The sequence below is a fragment of the Cavia porcellus genome, unplaced genomic scaffold (genome assembly GCF_034190915.1).
Source record: "Cavia porcellus strain 051 isolate PalLab524CR breed Dunkin Hartley unplaced genomic scaffold, mCavPor4.1 scaffold_5, whole genome shotgun sequence".
In the NCBI taxonomy this organism is placed as follows: Eukaryota; Metazoa; Chordata; class Mammalia; order Rodentia; family Caviidae; genus Cavia; species Cavia porcellus.
In genome coordinates, this window is record NW_026947488.1 from 97,691,588 (window position 1) to 97,705,494 (window position 13,907).

A 13,907-nucleotide genomic window follows, 5' to 3' on the forward strand; every position below is an offset into this window, starting at 1 on the left:
AAAAAAAAAAAAAAAATTAAAAAGGGCCAGGGACATAGCTCAGGGCAAAGGCTCTGCCTTTAATCCCCAGACCCCCCCCCATGCCCTATAAATACAGTAACTACTTTCTGAGCTAAACTTGCATCAGGTTCCACAAAATTTTGCAAAACTAGACCCTTCAGCTCTAAAGGCAGAAAAATAATATTATTATAATATAAAATTTCAAATGTTCAGAGTCATTTTCTTTCTTAAGAAATGGGATGAAGAGTCGCCCAGACTGGCCTTAAACTCCTGGGCTCAGCAATGCTCCTGCCTCAGCCTCCCAGCGGCAGTGAGGACTGGTAGGAGTCTAGGACACTGTAGGGACCTACAGCTTATTTTCTACGTGGACTACAGTTGGAAGTGCACTGAGACGGACTGTGGAATCTTGGTGCAACCGAGGTGAAACGTTTGTTATTATTAGTGTAGAACTCAGTCTGTCAGAAAAGTGTACAAACTTCACAGACACCCATTAGCAGAGGCGACTCCTGTTCGCTTTGCCCGGGGGCCACACCGACCGTTTTTGTCTAAGGCACCATCAGTTAACCATCAGGTCACCATCCCGTAAGTCCAGCACCCGGGAGGCCGAGGCGGGAGGGTCGCGGGGAACTCGAAGTCCACTTGGACTACCTAGTGAGCACTTGTGTCAGAACCAAAGGGCCGCAGCCGGGAGGTCAGTGTCTGCCGTGGGATTCCCGCCCCCAATCCCGTCTGCCGCCAGGCAGCTCAGAGCTCAGGGCGCAGTGGGCAGGATGAAGGGCTGCAGGCCCCACCTCTCGGCGAAGCAGGATCTACGTCGGTGCCCAGCCGCTTGCACGGCATCGAGCGGGGCGGAGGGCACCGCACAGCTGCCCGCTCGTGGGGCAGAGTGCACCCAAGTCGGCACCCCAGGGCGTTGGCCCCCCAGCGCCAGCCCCTGGGTCTCCCCGCGGTCCCCTGGCAGCCCTCAGGAGGGGCGTGGCCTGCCCTGCCTGGGCGGGTGGGGTTCTCCCCTGGGGGCGTGGTCTCTGAGGTGGGCGGGGCGGGCGTACCGGGCAGCGTCCTCCGCAGAGGGCGTGGTCACAGGGCCTAGCGGGGGGAGGGGAGGAGATCGTCCCGGGGCGTGTCCTCCGCGACGGGGCGTGACCTAGGGCGTGACCTCAGCGGCGGGGCGTGGTCTTTGGGACTTATGGGCGTGTCCTCCGCGGCGGAGCGGGGCGGGCGTCCCGGGGCGTCCGGCGCTGAGCCCCGCGGCGCGGTCCTGCGCACTCGGCCCGCTGTGCTCCTGACGGAGCCGCTGTCGCCGCCGTCGCCGCTCGGAAGTGCCGGAGGACGGAGTCTCCCCGCCGGGCCGGTGCCAGTGCGTGCGGCCGGTCGACGAGCGCGGCTGAAGGTGAGGACACCGCGCCCGGACCCGGGCCGACCGGGCCGAGTACCGCGGAGCCGTGCGGCCCCTGCCCACCGCGTCTCCGGTCCCGGCCGCGTCACGGGGCCCCCAGAAGTTTCTGGAGGGTAGAAGCGGGGTGCCCGGCAGCGCCGACCCCGGGCGGGCACGGGCGAGGGAACCAGGACTTGGCGCGTTGGGGTCCCGGGTAGCCTTCCCCCCGGTTCAGCGGGACCCGGGACCCCGGCCTGGCCGGGCCCGCCCCCTCCGGGGCGGGCGGTTCCAGCAAGGTCATGCGGGGCGAGGGCCCGAGGCCGGGGCCGGGCTGCGCCGAGGACCCCGGCTCCGCTCGGCGCTCCGCCGCCCAGGCCCAGCCCCCGACTTCCTCGTCGCCCGCAGTTCCTCGGCTTCCCTGGCGGAGGAGGCCGCGCCGGCGATGCTGCGGTGAGCCGCGGTTCTGGATGGTTCTGGCGCTGGCGTCGAGCTGCTGGGTCCCGCCGGTGTCGGAGAGGGCTGTGTTCCACTTTAAACACGGCAGCGGGTTGGGAGGACACGGACTCGGGGTTAGGAGAGAACTCAGGAGCCGTGAGGGGTTAAAACTAGGAGAACTCACTTGTATTCAGCTGTTTTTAAGGAGCGAAAGAATCACGTAAGGTATGTGGGACAGATTTGGTCACTTTGAAGTAAAGAACAACTGAGAGAGGCAGAAAGTTAGTTTAGATATTGGGGACTATATTCATTTTTCAGATACAGTTCTCAGGGACAATAAGCCTGGGACAGGGCCGGCAAATGCGCTGTGAATTCTTTGCTCCCTACTTGCAGGAAGAAAATCAGGTCTTACATGTTAAAGTTGATGTGTCTTAGTGTGACAATTGGGTTTCTGCAGGGGTTATGGCACGCTGTTTGCTTAACTCTTCCACTTTGCAAAAATGGGATTTTGGTGCAAAAATGTGATTCTAATAACGTGCTCAATTAGAATAGAAAAGTCACTCAGGCAGAATAGATGACAGATAAAGTCCAGATTTCCAGTGCTACTCACTTCTGCAGTATGCTGAGTATGCACCCATGTTTTGCCACCAGAAGTCACTGTCACTACGGGTAATCAGGGCCTGTTAAGGTGTCCTAGTTCTTACCTGGTTTTACTGAATTTTGTAGAGAACTGGTTGAACTGGCAGCAGTCACTTTTTAAATAGACTAAGATACTTGTTTAATTGGGTTAGGGGTTACATATGGATGAAACTATTCAATTAAGAGACCTAGGAGTAGCGTTTTGTAGACAAGGGTCTCCCTTTGTAGTGCAGGCTCAGCTCTCTGTGTAGCCCAGGCTGGCCTCAAAATTTGATGGTTAACCTCCTGCCTCAGCCTCCCAAGAGCCAGAGAGTTGTTCAGAATCACTGTAGGAAAGTTGAAAAGATGAGTAAAAAAAAAAAAAAACAAACACAAGAGAAAATCATTTCAATCTTTTTTGAAAAGTGGAAAGTTTCATCCTCAGCTCTGTAATTTGTGCTTTCAAGTAAATTTGCATAATTCCTTAGTTGATTAAATCTTAGGTTTTAAGATTGCCGTATGCTTGTTCTTAGAAGGTAAAGGGAATTTCTGTGCAAATGTTTGGCAGGTGGAAGACCCTGTACCCTAAAGATGAGGAGTTGAAGGTGGCAGCAGACTAGGCTTTTGTCTTCTGCACTCCTGATGCCCTGCCCTGGAAGCGGTCTTCAGTGTATTTGTAACAGCCCAGAGTTCCCCATTTCAAGGCTGTAGACCGTTAGCTAACGTTTTAGATGTTGAGAAAGTGCAGCAGAGAGAGTGCGAATTAAGGAACTGCATTTATCATTATGTGCACAAAGTTGTGTAAACAAATTATATTTTGCTCATTAAATTACGAAGTCAACAGTGGTTTCTCCTCCCAAAGGATATTTAATTGGCAGTGGCTTTCTAGTAGTCTCAGCCAGCAGGAACTTAGTGAGTCTTGTGGGCTTGAATCTCAGATCCTATTAAAATAAATTACATTTAAAAATAAAAAAGAGTCTATAAGCCCTACAATCCATTTGTGAGCATTGTGCCACAGGCGGAAGTCAGTGTGAAACTCGAAATGTGTGTCTGGCGAGGGCGCCAGGTTTTATCACCTATCAGCTGTGCCCACAGATTGAGAGCTTCCGTCTTAGGCTTTAGGATGGGACTCCTTTGGGAGTATCTCGGAAAGAGAATCAGCTGACTTTCTTAAATTATCTGGCCCATTTTAAACATGACTAAGGATTTCTTGTTAGTGACTTTTTACTGTCGGTAGACTGAGATTGTTGGAGAAGGAGAGCCCGAAGGAAGCAATCACTTCATGAGAAAAATATCTCCTGTTCATGCCTGAGCACCTCCCCTGTGCCAGGCTGTGCCATGAGCATTACACTGAGGTGACACCGAGGTCAGGGGAGGCCAGGCCCCTGAGAACTTCAAGGTGTCAGGGGCTTTCTTGTGGCACCATTAAGCCTAATTACAATTCTGAAGTTGGAGCTCATTTTCCATTTTAAAATCAGGAAATTGTGTTGAAGTGCTGGTTCTGACTCAAAGCCTGGTGCCCCTTTCTGCTATGGTACGCTGTGTTGGCTCTGTTGATATGTGGTTTCCTGTTTTTCAAGAATTACAGCTTGACTTTAAAATATAAATAGTTCTTGAGCAAGTGATTCTTTCTGATCATTATGGGTATGAAAATGTAAGTTTTCTCACTTAGCATTCTGGGCGTATCTTTGTGCCTTCAAAAGAAAATGTAATACAAAGCCTATTTAGCATGGCATTTGTTTGCATGAAGAGCCTTATTTTTTCTGCTGGGATACAGTGGCACACATCTATCATCCTGGCTACTTAGGCAGATGCAGGAGGATCACAAGACTGAGACCTGCGTGGGCAACTTAGACCCTGTCTCGCAATAAAAGAAATGCCTGGGGTGCAGCTCAGTGTTAACACTTGCTTGGCTTGCCTATGGTCCTAGGTTCAAACCCCAATACTGAAAAAAAGGCTTTTGCCTTCCTAAAAATTAAATAAAGTCTTACAGATTAACTCTCTTAGCGCAGAAAATCTATTACTCCATTCATACTGCTTTGTAAAGTGGGATGTTCCCATCTCATCTAGTAAATATGCACAGCAGAGCAGTGGAATTCACACTCAGTGTGCACCAATCTCCCGCAAGGCTTCTCAGAACACAGCTGCTCCTCACCACCTGAGTTTCTGGTTCGGTAGGCAGGGTGATGACACGTTTGCAGGTGCTGTCGCTGGTATTTCTGGAGCCGCAAGCTTGTAGCACCATTGCAGTATCGCTGAGGGGTCGAAAGCCTGGCTTCTGAGCTGGGCAGTTTGGGCAGCTTGGGTTTAATCTTCAGTGCACCACCTGCCAGGTGTCAGATCTTAGGCAGGTGACTTACCTTTTGTTAAGGTGCAGAAAGATTGGGATTTCCCCTGCTTTCAAGCTGATGTTTCCCTCCCATATCTCGAGGATTTCTGGTCACCCTACCAGCTGCCGCCAGAATCTGGATGAAGGGGCTGAGGTGTGCACATACAGTTGCACTTGAGTTGAGGCCGGGTATCATGGTGATTTCTGTGCTGCAGGACCCTCCCCTGGGAGCTGGGGTGACTGCATGGCCCTGTGGTTCGGAGGCCTGGAGTACAGGCTGGCAGGAGTGTCTCACATGGACTTGGTCGGTTACTGGGACACTGCTCTTCCTGGAAGGTGTGTGTGACTGAAAGGGGTGGGGTGCTGGGATAACGGAGGCTGGCCAGCCCCAGCTCTCTGGACATAAATTTTCCTCCTGCTCTTCTTGGAGATAGTCACAGTCATGGGACTCCCCGGACCTTCCTAACACTGTCCTGCTGAAGCTTCCCTGTCACATGGTTTCCTGAACTTGGGGTTTTACTGGCCCAAAATAAATGGGAGAACCACCAGAACTGCACAGCGGGGGATTCAGCCTGAGCCAGGGGTGGTGCTGAGCTTCTGTTAGACCAGCAGCCACCCCAGGTGCCCTTAGAGAAGAGTGGTGTGCAAGGATCCTGGCACTGGGTGTAGAGCAGCTGTTACCATCCGACCAGATTCCCCAGGGTGATCCAGGGCTCTGGGAGCAGTTAGCATGGTGGACAGTGTCCTGAACCATTTTCCCAGTGCTCCCCTCTGTCCTCTTTGTGTAGGTGGAGTGTCTATTTCCTTGTTTTACCCCATTTGGGGGAGAAAACAGTTTGATACACCTGACTTTTTTTTTTTTTTTTTAATCTTTTTGAGACGGAGTCTTGCTATGCAGTTCAGGCTGGCCTTGAGCTCACTTTGTAGCCCAGGCTGGTCTCGAACTCGCAACGATCCTCCCACCTCAGCCTCCTGAGTGCTGGGATTACAGACATGAGCCACCATGCCCGGCTCAACACCTGACGTTTGATTTCTGAGTAAATTTGGATTGCAGCGAGGAGAGGACAAGAGAATGGTCACTGGCTTTCTAAATGAAATATAACCTGCATCATTAGATATGGTGAATATTGCTGATTTAAATAGTAAGAGCAGCCAAGGGCCATGGTGCATGATGACTTGAGTCTGAGGCAGCATTGCAACTTGAGTGCAGGCGGGTAGCTTAGCAGGGCCCTGTCTCAAAATAAATAAAAAAGGCTGGGGGTGCAGGAGTTCAGAGCCTTCCTGGGTCTGAGCCTGCAGGGGAGCAGGGGAAGCGGCTGTCCTGAGTGCTGAGTGCTGGTCTTCAGCTGCGTTGATGCGGTGCTGTCTCCTCAGGGGCCAGGCAGGCTGCTTGTCAGTAGATGAGTGCAGAGGCCCCGAGGCTGACTGTCCAGGGGAGCCGTGATCACTGGCTCATTTGAGCTTGGCTCTTCCTGTCATGCAGCACCACTGTCTGAAGAGAGCAGGCAGGGTGGTGGAGCAGCAGCCTAAAGAGCAAGGCAGTGTTTCCTTTTTATTCCCTCAGCCTCCTGCAGTTAGCAAGGGCGCCAGACCTCAAGCCAGGTCCCAGCCTCACTGTCCCTTTTCCCAATCAGGTTTGCAACTACTGTCCCTGAGGTACTCTTGCACGCTTTTGCCTGTGTATTCTAGTAAAATTAATGTAAAGATGTAGCCGAGAGTGGAGGTGCATGTCTGTCATCCCAGCAGTCTTCAGGGCCGAGGCAAGAAGATCGCAAGTTCTTACCCAACTGGGCCACTTAGTCCCTGTCTCAAAATAATCAAGACAAGGCCAGGGATGCAGCTCAGTATGGCAATATGGGTAGAAGGACCTTCTGACCAGTATTGATAGGCCGGCACTCCCCCTTAAAGAAACAGTTTAAGACCTTCTCAATAGATACGTAAGTTATGAGAGTTATAGTGAGTACCTTGCCCTATGTCTGCTCTGGTGTCCCCCAGAGCCACCCCAGAGGCACCCCTTCCTCTCCATGCTGTGCTGTGTTTCTGTGTACGGGGGTGGGGTATGTGGTGTTCTACATAAACACAGGGCATTTTCTGGGTGAACAAACCTTTTGAACAAACCGTTGTACACTGAGTTTACATCTTGCTGAGATCGGCCTGATGTTTTTGGGGTCCCCTTGATCTTGTTACACCATGCCATGTTAGCTGATGAGCTATTTCTGTTGTGTGTTAAACTAACAGTTTTTATGGCACCTACATCCGTATGCACATGACTGTTTTGATGCGTGGACCCTTGAAGGAACTGCTAACATCTCCTTTTTTGGTTTTCCTTGACCTTTCTGTGGTGCTGGGGACCGCCACGTTTCTCTCTTGGTGATGGACTCAAACTGTAACATGCTGACCTCTGTAGCCATCCACCTGCCCTAGCCCCATCTGCGCCCTGTGCGCTGCTCCCCAGGGTGGAGACTGCATCTGTCCATGCGCTGCTTCCAGAGCTTGCACAAGGTCTTGCCCATGAGGGATGACCGTATCCCCAGCCACATGGCGGACAGGTCCCTGGGCGCACAGTCTCCCTCCTTTGGAACCCCTCCTGTGCACCTGTGAGCTTTGGAGCTCCTGAGCAGTTTCCTGTCTGAGACTTCAGGATGGCATCTTCAGATCTGCGTGGTAGGCTGCTGATTCTGCCAGGCATTTGCTTACGTACTCCTTACTCCTTTCTCTCATCGAACGCCCTACATAAAAAGCAGCACCTGCCCCAGTTCCTCTGTCACATGTAGTGCTCCTACTTGGTCGTAGAGCACTTTTCTGCATCGACATCTGTGTGATTTGCTGTGATCTCTATTGCGCTCCCTGCCGTGGTGTATGTGTTGTTCTCAGTAGCAGTGAGTGTCTTGTCTTCACTCTTAGACCTGGCACCTGATTAGAGCAGATATGCAGGAAACGTTTGGTGCAAGAAGTGTTAGGACAAATAATGGTAACGCAGACACTGTACTCTTTTTTTTTTTGGTCTTTTTCATTTTTATCGGTACCGGGGATCGAACTCACGACTGCCTGCTTGCAAGGCAGGCGCTTATGCCGCTGAACTAAACCCCCAGCCCCAGACACTGTACTCTTACTGATCACTTACAGTTTGCCAGAAAGTGAGAGCAGCGTGGGAGGAAGAGGAGAGGAGAAGGAAGTTGTTGGTGAGCAGGGGAAAAGAGACAGGGCCAGGGTGTAAGTCAGTGGTGTAGGGCTGGGCTGGTAAGCACCAAGCCCTGAAGGAAGAGAGGGACAGACAGACAGAGACTGAGAGAGATTGGTGGAAGCTAGAGATGAGCTGAAGATGTGGGATAGTTGCAAGGGCACTGCAGCTGCTTGGATAAAGGACATTAAAACACATCTGACTCCGAAAAAGTTAGACCCTTGCTAGTGTGAGTCTAATGAGAATATTTGTTTTTATTATTTACTTATTTAAAATGTTTTTTGAGACAGGATCTCCTTCTGTAGTTCCAGCTGTCCTTGAACTCACTATGTAGCCCAGGCTGGCCTTGAACTGCTGGAGGTCTTTGCCTCAGCCTCCAGAGTGCTGGGATTACAGGCCTGCACCACCACGCCTGGCTCCAGGGCAAGTATTTGTAACAGCCCATTGCAGTCCTTAGGGAAAAGAGATAAAGTGACAAGAGGGCTGATAGTATGGGAACATTGTAGCTAGCAAGTAGGCAATTTAAGTTTCTTGGAGAGGGAGATAAAGGTCCTTATCAGGACTTAACACAATGTTTCGACCTTTGCCACAATTGCAACTTCTCTCCCTACCCACAGCAGGCAATTTAAAACTGTTAGGAGGGCATGCAGTGTTGGAGATCCTGTAGTGCAGCTATTAGTATCAAATAGTTTGTTACATATGCATTAAGATATTTAGCTATGGGGGGCTGGGGATTTAGCTCAGCGTCATAAGCAGGCAGTCGTGGTTTGATCCCCGGTACCGATAAAAAGGAAAAAGACAAAAAAAAAAAAAAAAAAAAAAAAGATATTTAGCTACGTGTCCTGCATTAAGCATGTTGGGGGAGGGGAAACAAACCCAGGTGAACCAGGCAAAGCAAGTTGAAATGAGACTCTGCTGTGAGCTGGGAACAGTGTGGCTCACTTCCCTCGCACGGATAGATGCACAGACAGCATAAGGACAAAACAGTTTCCTTTCTTCAGAATCTTGTCCCATATTGAGAGAACTGAAGAGTTTTGTGTTTGGTTTTTGTTTTGTTTCATTTTGTTTTGGTTTTGGTCTTTTTTTTTGAAACGAGATCCTATCACGCAATTCAAGGTAGCCTCAAGCTCACTTTGTAGCCTAGGCTGGTCTCAAATTTGCAATGATCCTCCTGCTTCAGCCTCCCAAGTGCAGGGATTATAGGCATGCACCGTCATGCCCGGCAAGAATTTTTTTTTTTTGGATCAAGCACATTTTAGGAAGAAGTAAGGTTTTAGGACTACTGCCTGGGCTGTGGCTGGCTTGTGGAGAGCTGCACTTGGGCTCCCGGTGCCTCTCCCTCTGTTAGGTCTTCTGGTGGCCCCACACGACCCTGGCCTCCTAGCATCGTGCTTATCTTCTGTGGTCTTCACCGTGAACCAGGCACAGTGAACACCAGGCAAGTGTATTGTGACATTCATAGAAATGAGACTTTTACAAGCTGGAGATTTAGCTCAGCAGCATAAGTGCCTGCCCCGTAAGCTTTAGGTAATGAGTTTGATCCCCGTACCAAAAAGAAAAAGAAAAGCCATTTTTAAAAGGCTTAACATGATCACTGGCACAAACTAGACTTTAAGAAAGTGTTCTTTTCTTTCCTTCTCCTGTGCACATTTTTTCTTTCTGAAATAGCTTCGAGAAGTAGCTTTGCTTGCAACAGTATGTCGCCTTGGCATTGGTCTTGGGTTAGTTTGGGGAGCCCTGCTTGTGTGGGCTGGTGTCACCGGTGTCACAGGCTGCCCTTTCTCTTGCAGATGAGCACACCCACAGCTCCGCATTGACTCGAGGCTATGGCTTTCCCTGGAAGACTCAGCGGCAGTGGGGGAGGCAGGTAAGCGGGGGTCTCCCATTCGATCCAGAGATACAGCGATGCTGATACCGAAGTTCAGAATCCGCTTCAGAGAGCAGAAATTTAGTCATCTTCGTCTTTGCAACTTCAGAACCGTGTGGTGCAGGCTTTTTTCCCTTAAGCCACCTGTAATCTCAGCACTTGGAGGCTGAGGCAGGAAAATCACTGAGTTAGATAGAGGCCAGTTGGAGTTTAGCCTGGCCTGTGGTAAATTCAAAGCCAGCCTGGGCTGCATAGCCTGTTTTTTTAAGACACCAAAATAGTATCATTGGTCAGATTTTTTTTTTTTTTTAAAGAGAGGGTCTTGCTAGTAGCCCAGGCTGGCCTCGAGCTCCTGGCAATCCTCCTGCCTCAGCCTCCTGAGTGCTGAGGTTACAGGTACACACCACCATGCCCAACCATTGGTTAGTTTTTATTTGAGAGAGTAGCATTTCAAAAACATTGAGGTATCAGACATGGAGATTCAAACTTGTGTTTTGTTTTGTTGAAGAGATGAAGATTTCATTGTGTTGCCCAGGCTGGCCTTGAACTCTGGGCTCAAGGCATCCTGCTTCAGCCTCCCAACTAAGGAAGCACAGACAGATGCCACTGCACCTAGCATCAGCTAGTGCTTGTGAGCTAGTAGGTGGTGATGCCTGGGATTCTGGAGTGTCCAGATGCCTTCCAACTTGTTTCTCTTTCTGGTGCCTGTAGGACCTCCTTGGGATTCTGGTGGCCCTGGCTGAACTGCTGTTACCACACTCGGTCCCCCGTGCCCCCACCAGGGAGGCGAGCCCAGTCTTCCAGAGGCGAGGCTCCATTTCCTTTGTTCAGTTTCAGGTAGCTTCACATTTTCGTGCATTTAAGTGTCCTGCACTTTCGGAATACCTGTATGGAGCGTCCGTAGAACGCTCTCTCCTCCTCCGAGGTTGTGAGATCATGGCATGAGTTCTTAGCTGGCACACACGTGATTGCGTCTGATACACTGACATCAGCACTTGTAAGCTGGTAGGCTGTGGGCTGGCGGCCTGGTCAGCACCTGGGCTTTGGTTGGATCCTCCCAGCCTTATAAAAGGCATCCTCTGCGGTGTGTTAATGTGACTGTCTGCACTTCAGGCCCTGTTGAAAAATGTTGAAAACCGCCCTGCAGGAGAGCTCAGCAGGACTCAGCAGCGCTGAGGCAGACTGCAGAGAAGAGGTTCATTGAGCGGGTTTCGAACCTGTCCCCTCGCTGCGTGCCCATCCTCCGTGCTGTGGTCCCGGGCTCCCACGGGGCTTTCCTCCTGACGCTGCAGCGCTTTGCCTAGAGACCTGATGGTAAAGCAAGCTAGGAGGCCACCGGCGCAGCCAGCTGGGGGCAGCTTCTGCTCACGGCCAAGAGCTGGGTCCCCCGGACTTGTTAGGGCCTCTCCATGCTGTCACCGCCTGTGATCTAGTCTGAAGTACATCTAAGCTTGCATGTTAAAGAAAAATTAAAATGGAGGCGAAACCAGGAGCTTGCTGTTTTAAAGGAAGAGGCTGGACAGTTGTTCCAATCTAGTATTTATTAAATTATCTGTCTTGTCTTCATTTACTTGGACGCTCATTCTCAGGCTGGTGTTGGAGTCTGACCTGATCCATCAGTTCTTTCTTCTGGCTTGCTTTATATGCCTTCTCAATCAGGCATTGCCTTGTATTCAGTGTTGGGCACCAGGACCCAGGGCTTCCTGGTAATGCTGTTCTGTTGTCTGTCGCTGGGACTCTTTCTCTTTTAGTTTGAGGCAGGATCATGGAAGTTCCTCAGGTGGGGCTCAAACTCACAATCTTCCTGCCTCAGCCTCGCAAGTACCTGTTGTTGAGATGTGCACGGACACACCTGGACTCACAGATTTTTATTAATGCGTTTCATAGCCATTCTTATCTTGTTATGTTTCCAGTAATTTCTGAAGTTCTTAGTCATTTTTTGGAAAATCTCTTTGGCTTGTGTGTGTATGTGTGTGGTGCTGGGCAAGCCCAGTACTCCTGAGCTTGCCGATACCCATTTTGGGTATTTTGATTAAGAAGCAAAGTAGTATTTTCAAGTTTCATTTCTGTGTGTATTGAGTCAACTCCACGACCAAGTGAAAGATAAGGTTTATTTTGGAAAGGGTGAATGGACTCTTGAGACATGTCCCATGCTCCATACTGCTGCGACTTAGAATAGTGTTCTTGCTTTTCCTGGGGTTCCTAATTCCTTTTCTTTTTCCTTTATCGAAAAATAACATGCCTTTTTGCATTTTGGTAACATTTAATTTTTTATTCTTTTGTGTAAATTGCTTGAAATCTCACATTTTTCCTTGGAATTTTAAAATTTAAAGTACTTTTTTTCAGAGCAGATGTTGAATTAGACTATTCTAACTCGGGCCCGGGTAACTGGAACACATTCTGGGAAGTGCTTACTTGGTGGCTTGGGGAAGAGCTTTGTTTTAGGAAGTGCCTCCACGTTGACAGGGCAGGGCTGGGAGTCCTGTGCCGTGAAGGCTGGGCGCTCACAAGTACTTCAGAGGTGCTGGTGGCTTTCTGCGTTTGAGGACTGGACTGGGGTTTGGAGTCCTGAAGCTGATCTTCCTGTGACACTCGAGCAACTCTCTTTGCTCAGAATCCGAAACTAGCTTTAATCTCCTAACTGAGAAGCGTCCACAGTTAGTGCAGGACATGAGTGGGAGGCAGAGGAATGAACACCGTTACCGTATGGATTCTTCCTGGAGGCTTACTGACCAGCTTGAGGGCTGCAGGCAGTGCCGTGAAGAGCAGGTGGCACCCTCCACTCTAGAACAGCAGCAGTGTAGCTGAGGTATAATTTGTGTGCTGCTTCGAGCCGATGACTTGAGTTTCTAGTGAATGCCCTGACTCTGGCAGCCTTTGCTGCAGCTGAGCTGGGAGCATCCCGTCTCCTCTGGCTGAGGAGGCTGTGTGCTCAGTCAGGTCTCCCTGTCCCATGTCCTTTTAGGTGTCAGCCAACTTGCTCCTGCATCTGTTCTGTGCACCTGGTCACAGAAAGTGTGGGGCATGACCAGCCCCTTCACTCAGTGTCCATCTGTGTAACACGGGCCAACGTTTCCTTTTTTTTTTTGTCTTTTTCGTTTTTTATCGGTACCAGAGATTGAACTCACAACTGCCTGCTTGCGAGGCAGGCGCTTATGCCGCTGAGCTAAATCCCCAGCCCCCGTTTCCTTCTTTTTATAATATGCCGATGTGTGACTGTATCTCCTTTTTTTTTTTTTTTTTTTTGGTCCTTTTGAGTCAGGGTCTCACTCTACAGTCCAGGCTGGCCTTGAGCTCACTTTGTAGCCTATGCTGGTCTTGAACTCGCAACAATCCTGCATCAACCTCCTCATTTTTTTGTTCACCAGCTGGTGGGGATTTTGATTGCCTCTGCTTTCTGTGATGACTGATGCTGGACCCCTGTTTTTCTTTGGTGTGTTGTTTTCGGAAGAGCTGTGTCTTAGTTACTTTTCTCTCATTACTGAGACAAAATACCCGACACCCAAAGTTAAAGTAGGAAAGGCTTATTTAGCTTACAGTTTTGGAGGTTTCAGTCCATAATCAGCTGGTTCCAAGGCAGGGTGGTGTGGCACAGGGCAACAGATCATAGAGGTGCAAGATAGCAAAAGGGACGAGAGAGAGAGAGAGAGAGAGAGAGAGAGAGAGAGAGAGAGAGACAGACAGACAGGCAGACAGACAGTCTTCTCGTTCCTTCTGTTGTTTCCAGTCTACTTAAGGCGATGCTGTTTCAGTCAGCAGGCTGGGCCAGCGGTCCCCCACCTTGCATCCCAGCACCCTTGGTCCCAGCAGTGCACTATAAATCAGTCACACTGTAGATTTAACCGTCTCCAGAAAAGCCCCATCTAAAGGTGCCAAAGCTTTGGGGGTACAGCTAGATGCAAACCGTAGTAGCTTGCCTTTGTGGAAGGCAGATTTGTTCAGGGTGGCCTAGATCACAACAAGCTCATCACAGTCACAGTGCCCATGGCCTGTTTCAGACCCGTCTGCCTGTGTTCTCTCTCCTTGCCCTGAGGCTGGCCGATGGGATCCTGAATCCCTATAGGGGTGCTGTTCTGGTTGGTGGCACTTTGTCTTCAAGGGT

General features: G+C 50.3%; 1 protein-coding gene across 2 annotated transcripts in view; it reads left to right on the forward strand.

Moving 5' to 3' along the window:
* The first annotated feature begins 1,215 nt into the window (after positions 1-1,215).
* Positions 1,216-13,907, forward strand: part of Aff1 (ALF transcription elongation factor 1) — a 143,232-nt gene continuing 130,540 nt past the window's right edge. For both annotated transcript variants that reach the window (XM_013151914.3, XM_013151915.3), the window contains exons 1-3: positions 1,216-1,390; positions 9,729-9,805; positions 10,517-10,642. In XM_013151914.3, the coding sequence (XP_013007368.1) occupies positions 9,765-9,805; positions 10,517-10,642 (167 nt within the window). In that variant the 5' untranslated portion in view covers positions 1,216-1,390; positions 9,729-9,764. The remainder of the gene's footprint in view (positions 1,391-9,728; positions 9,806-10,516; positions 10,643-13,907) is intronic.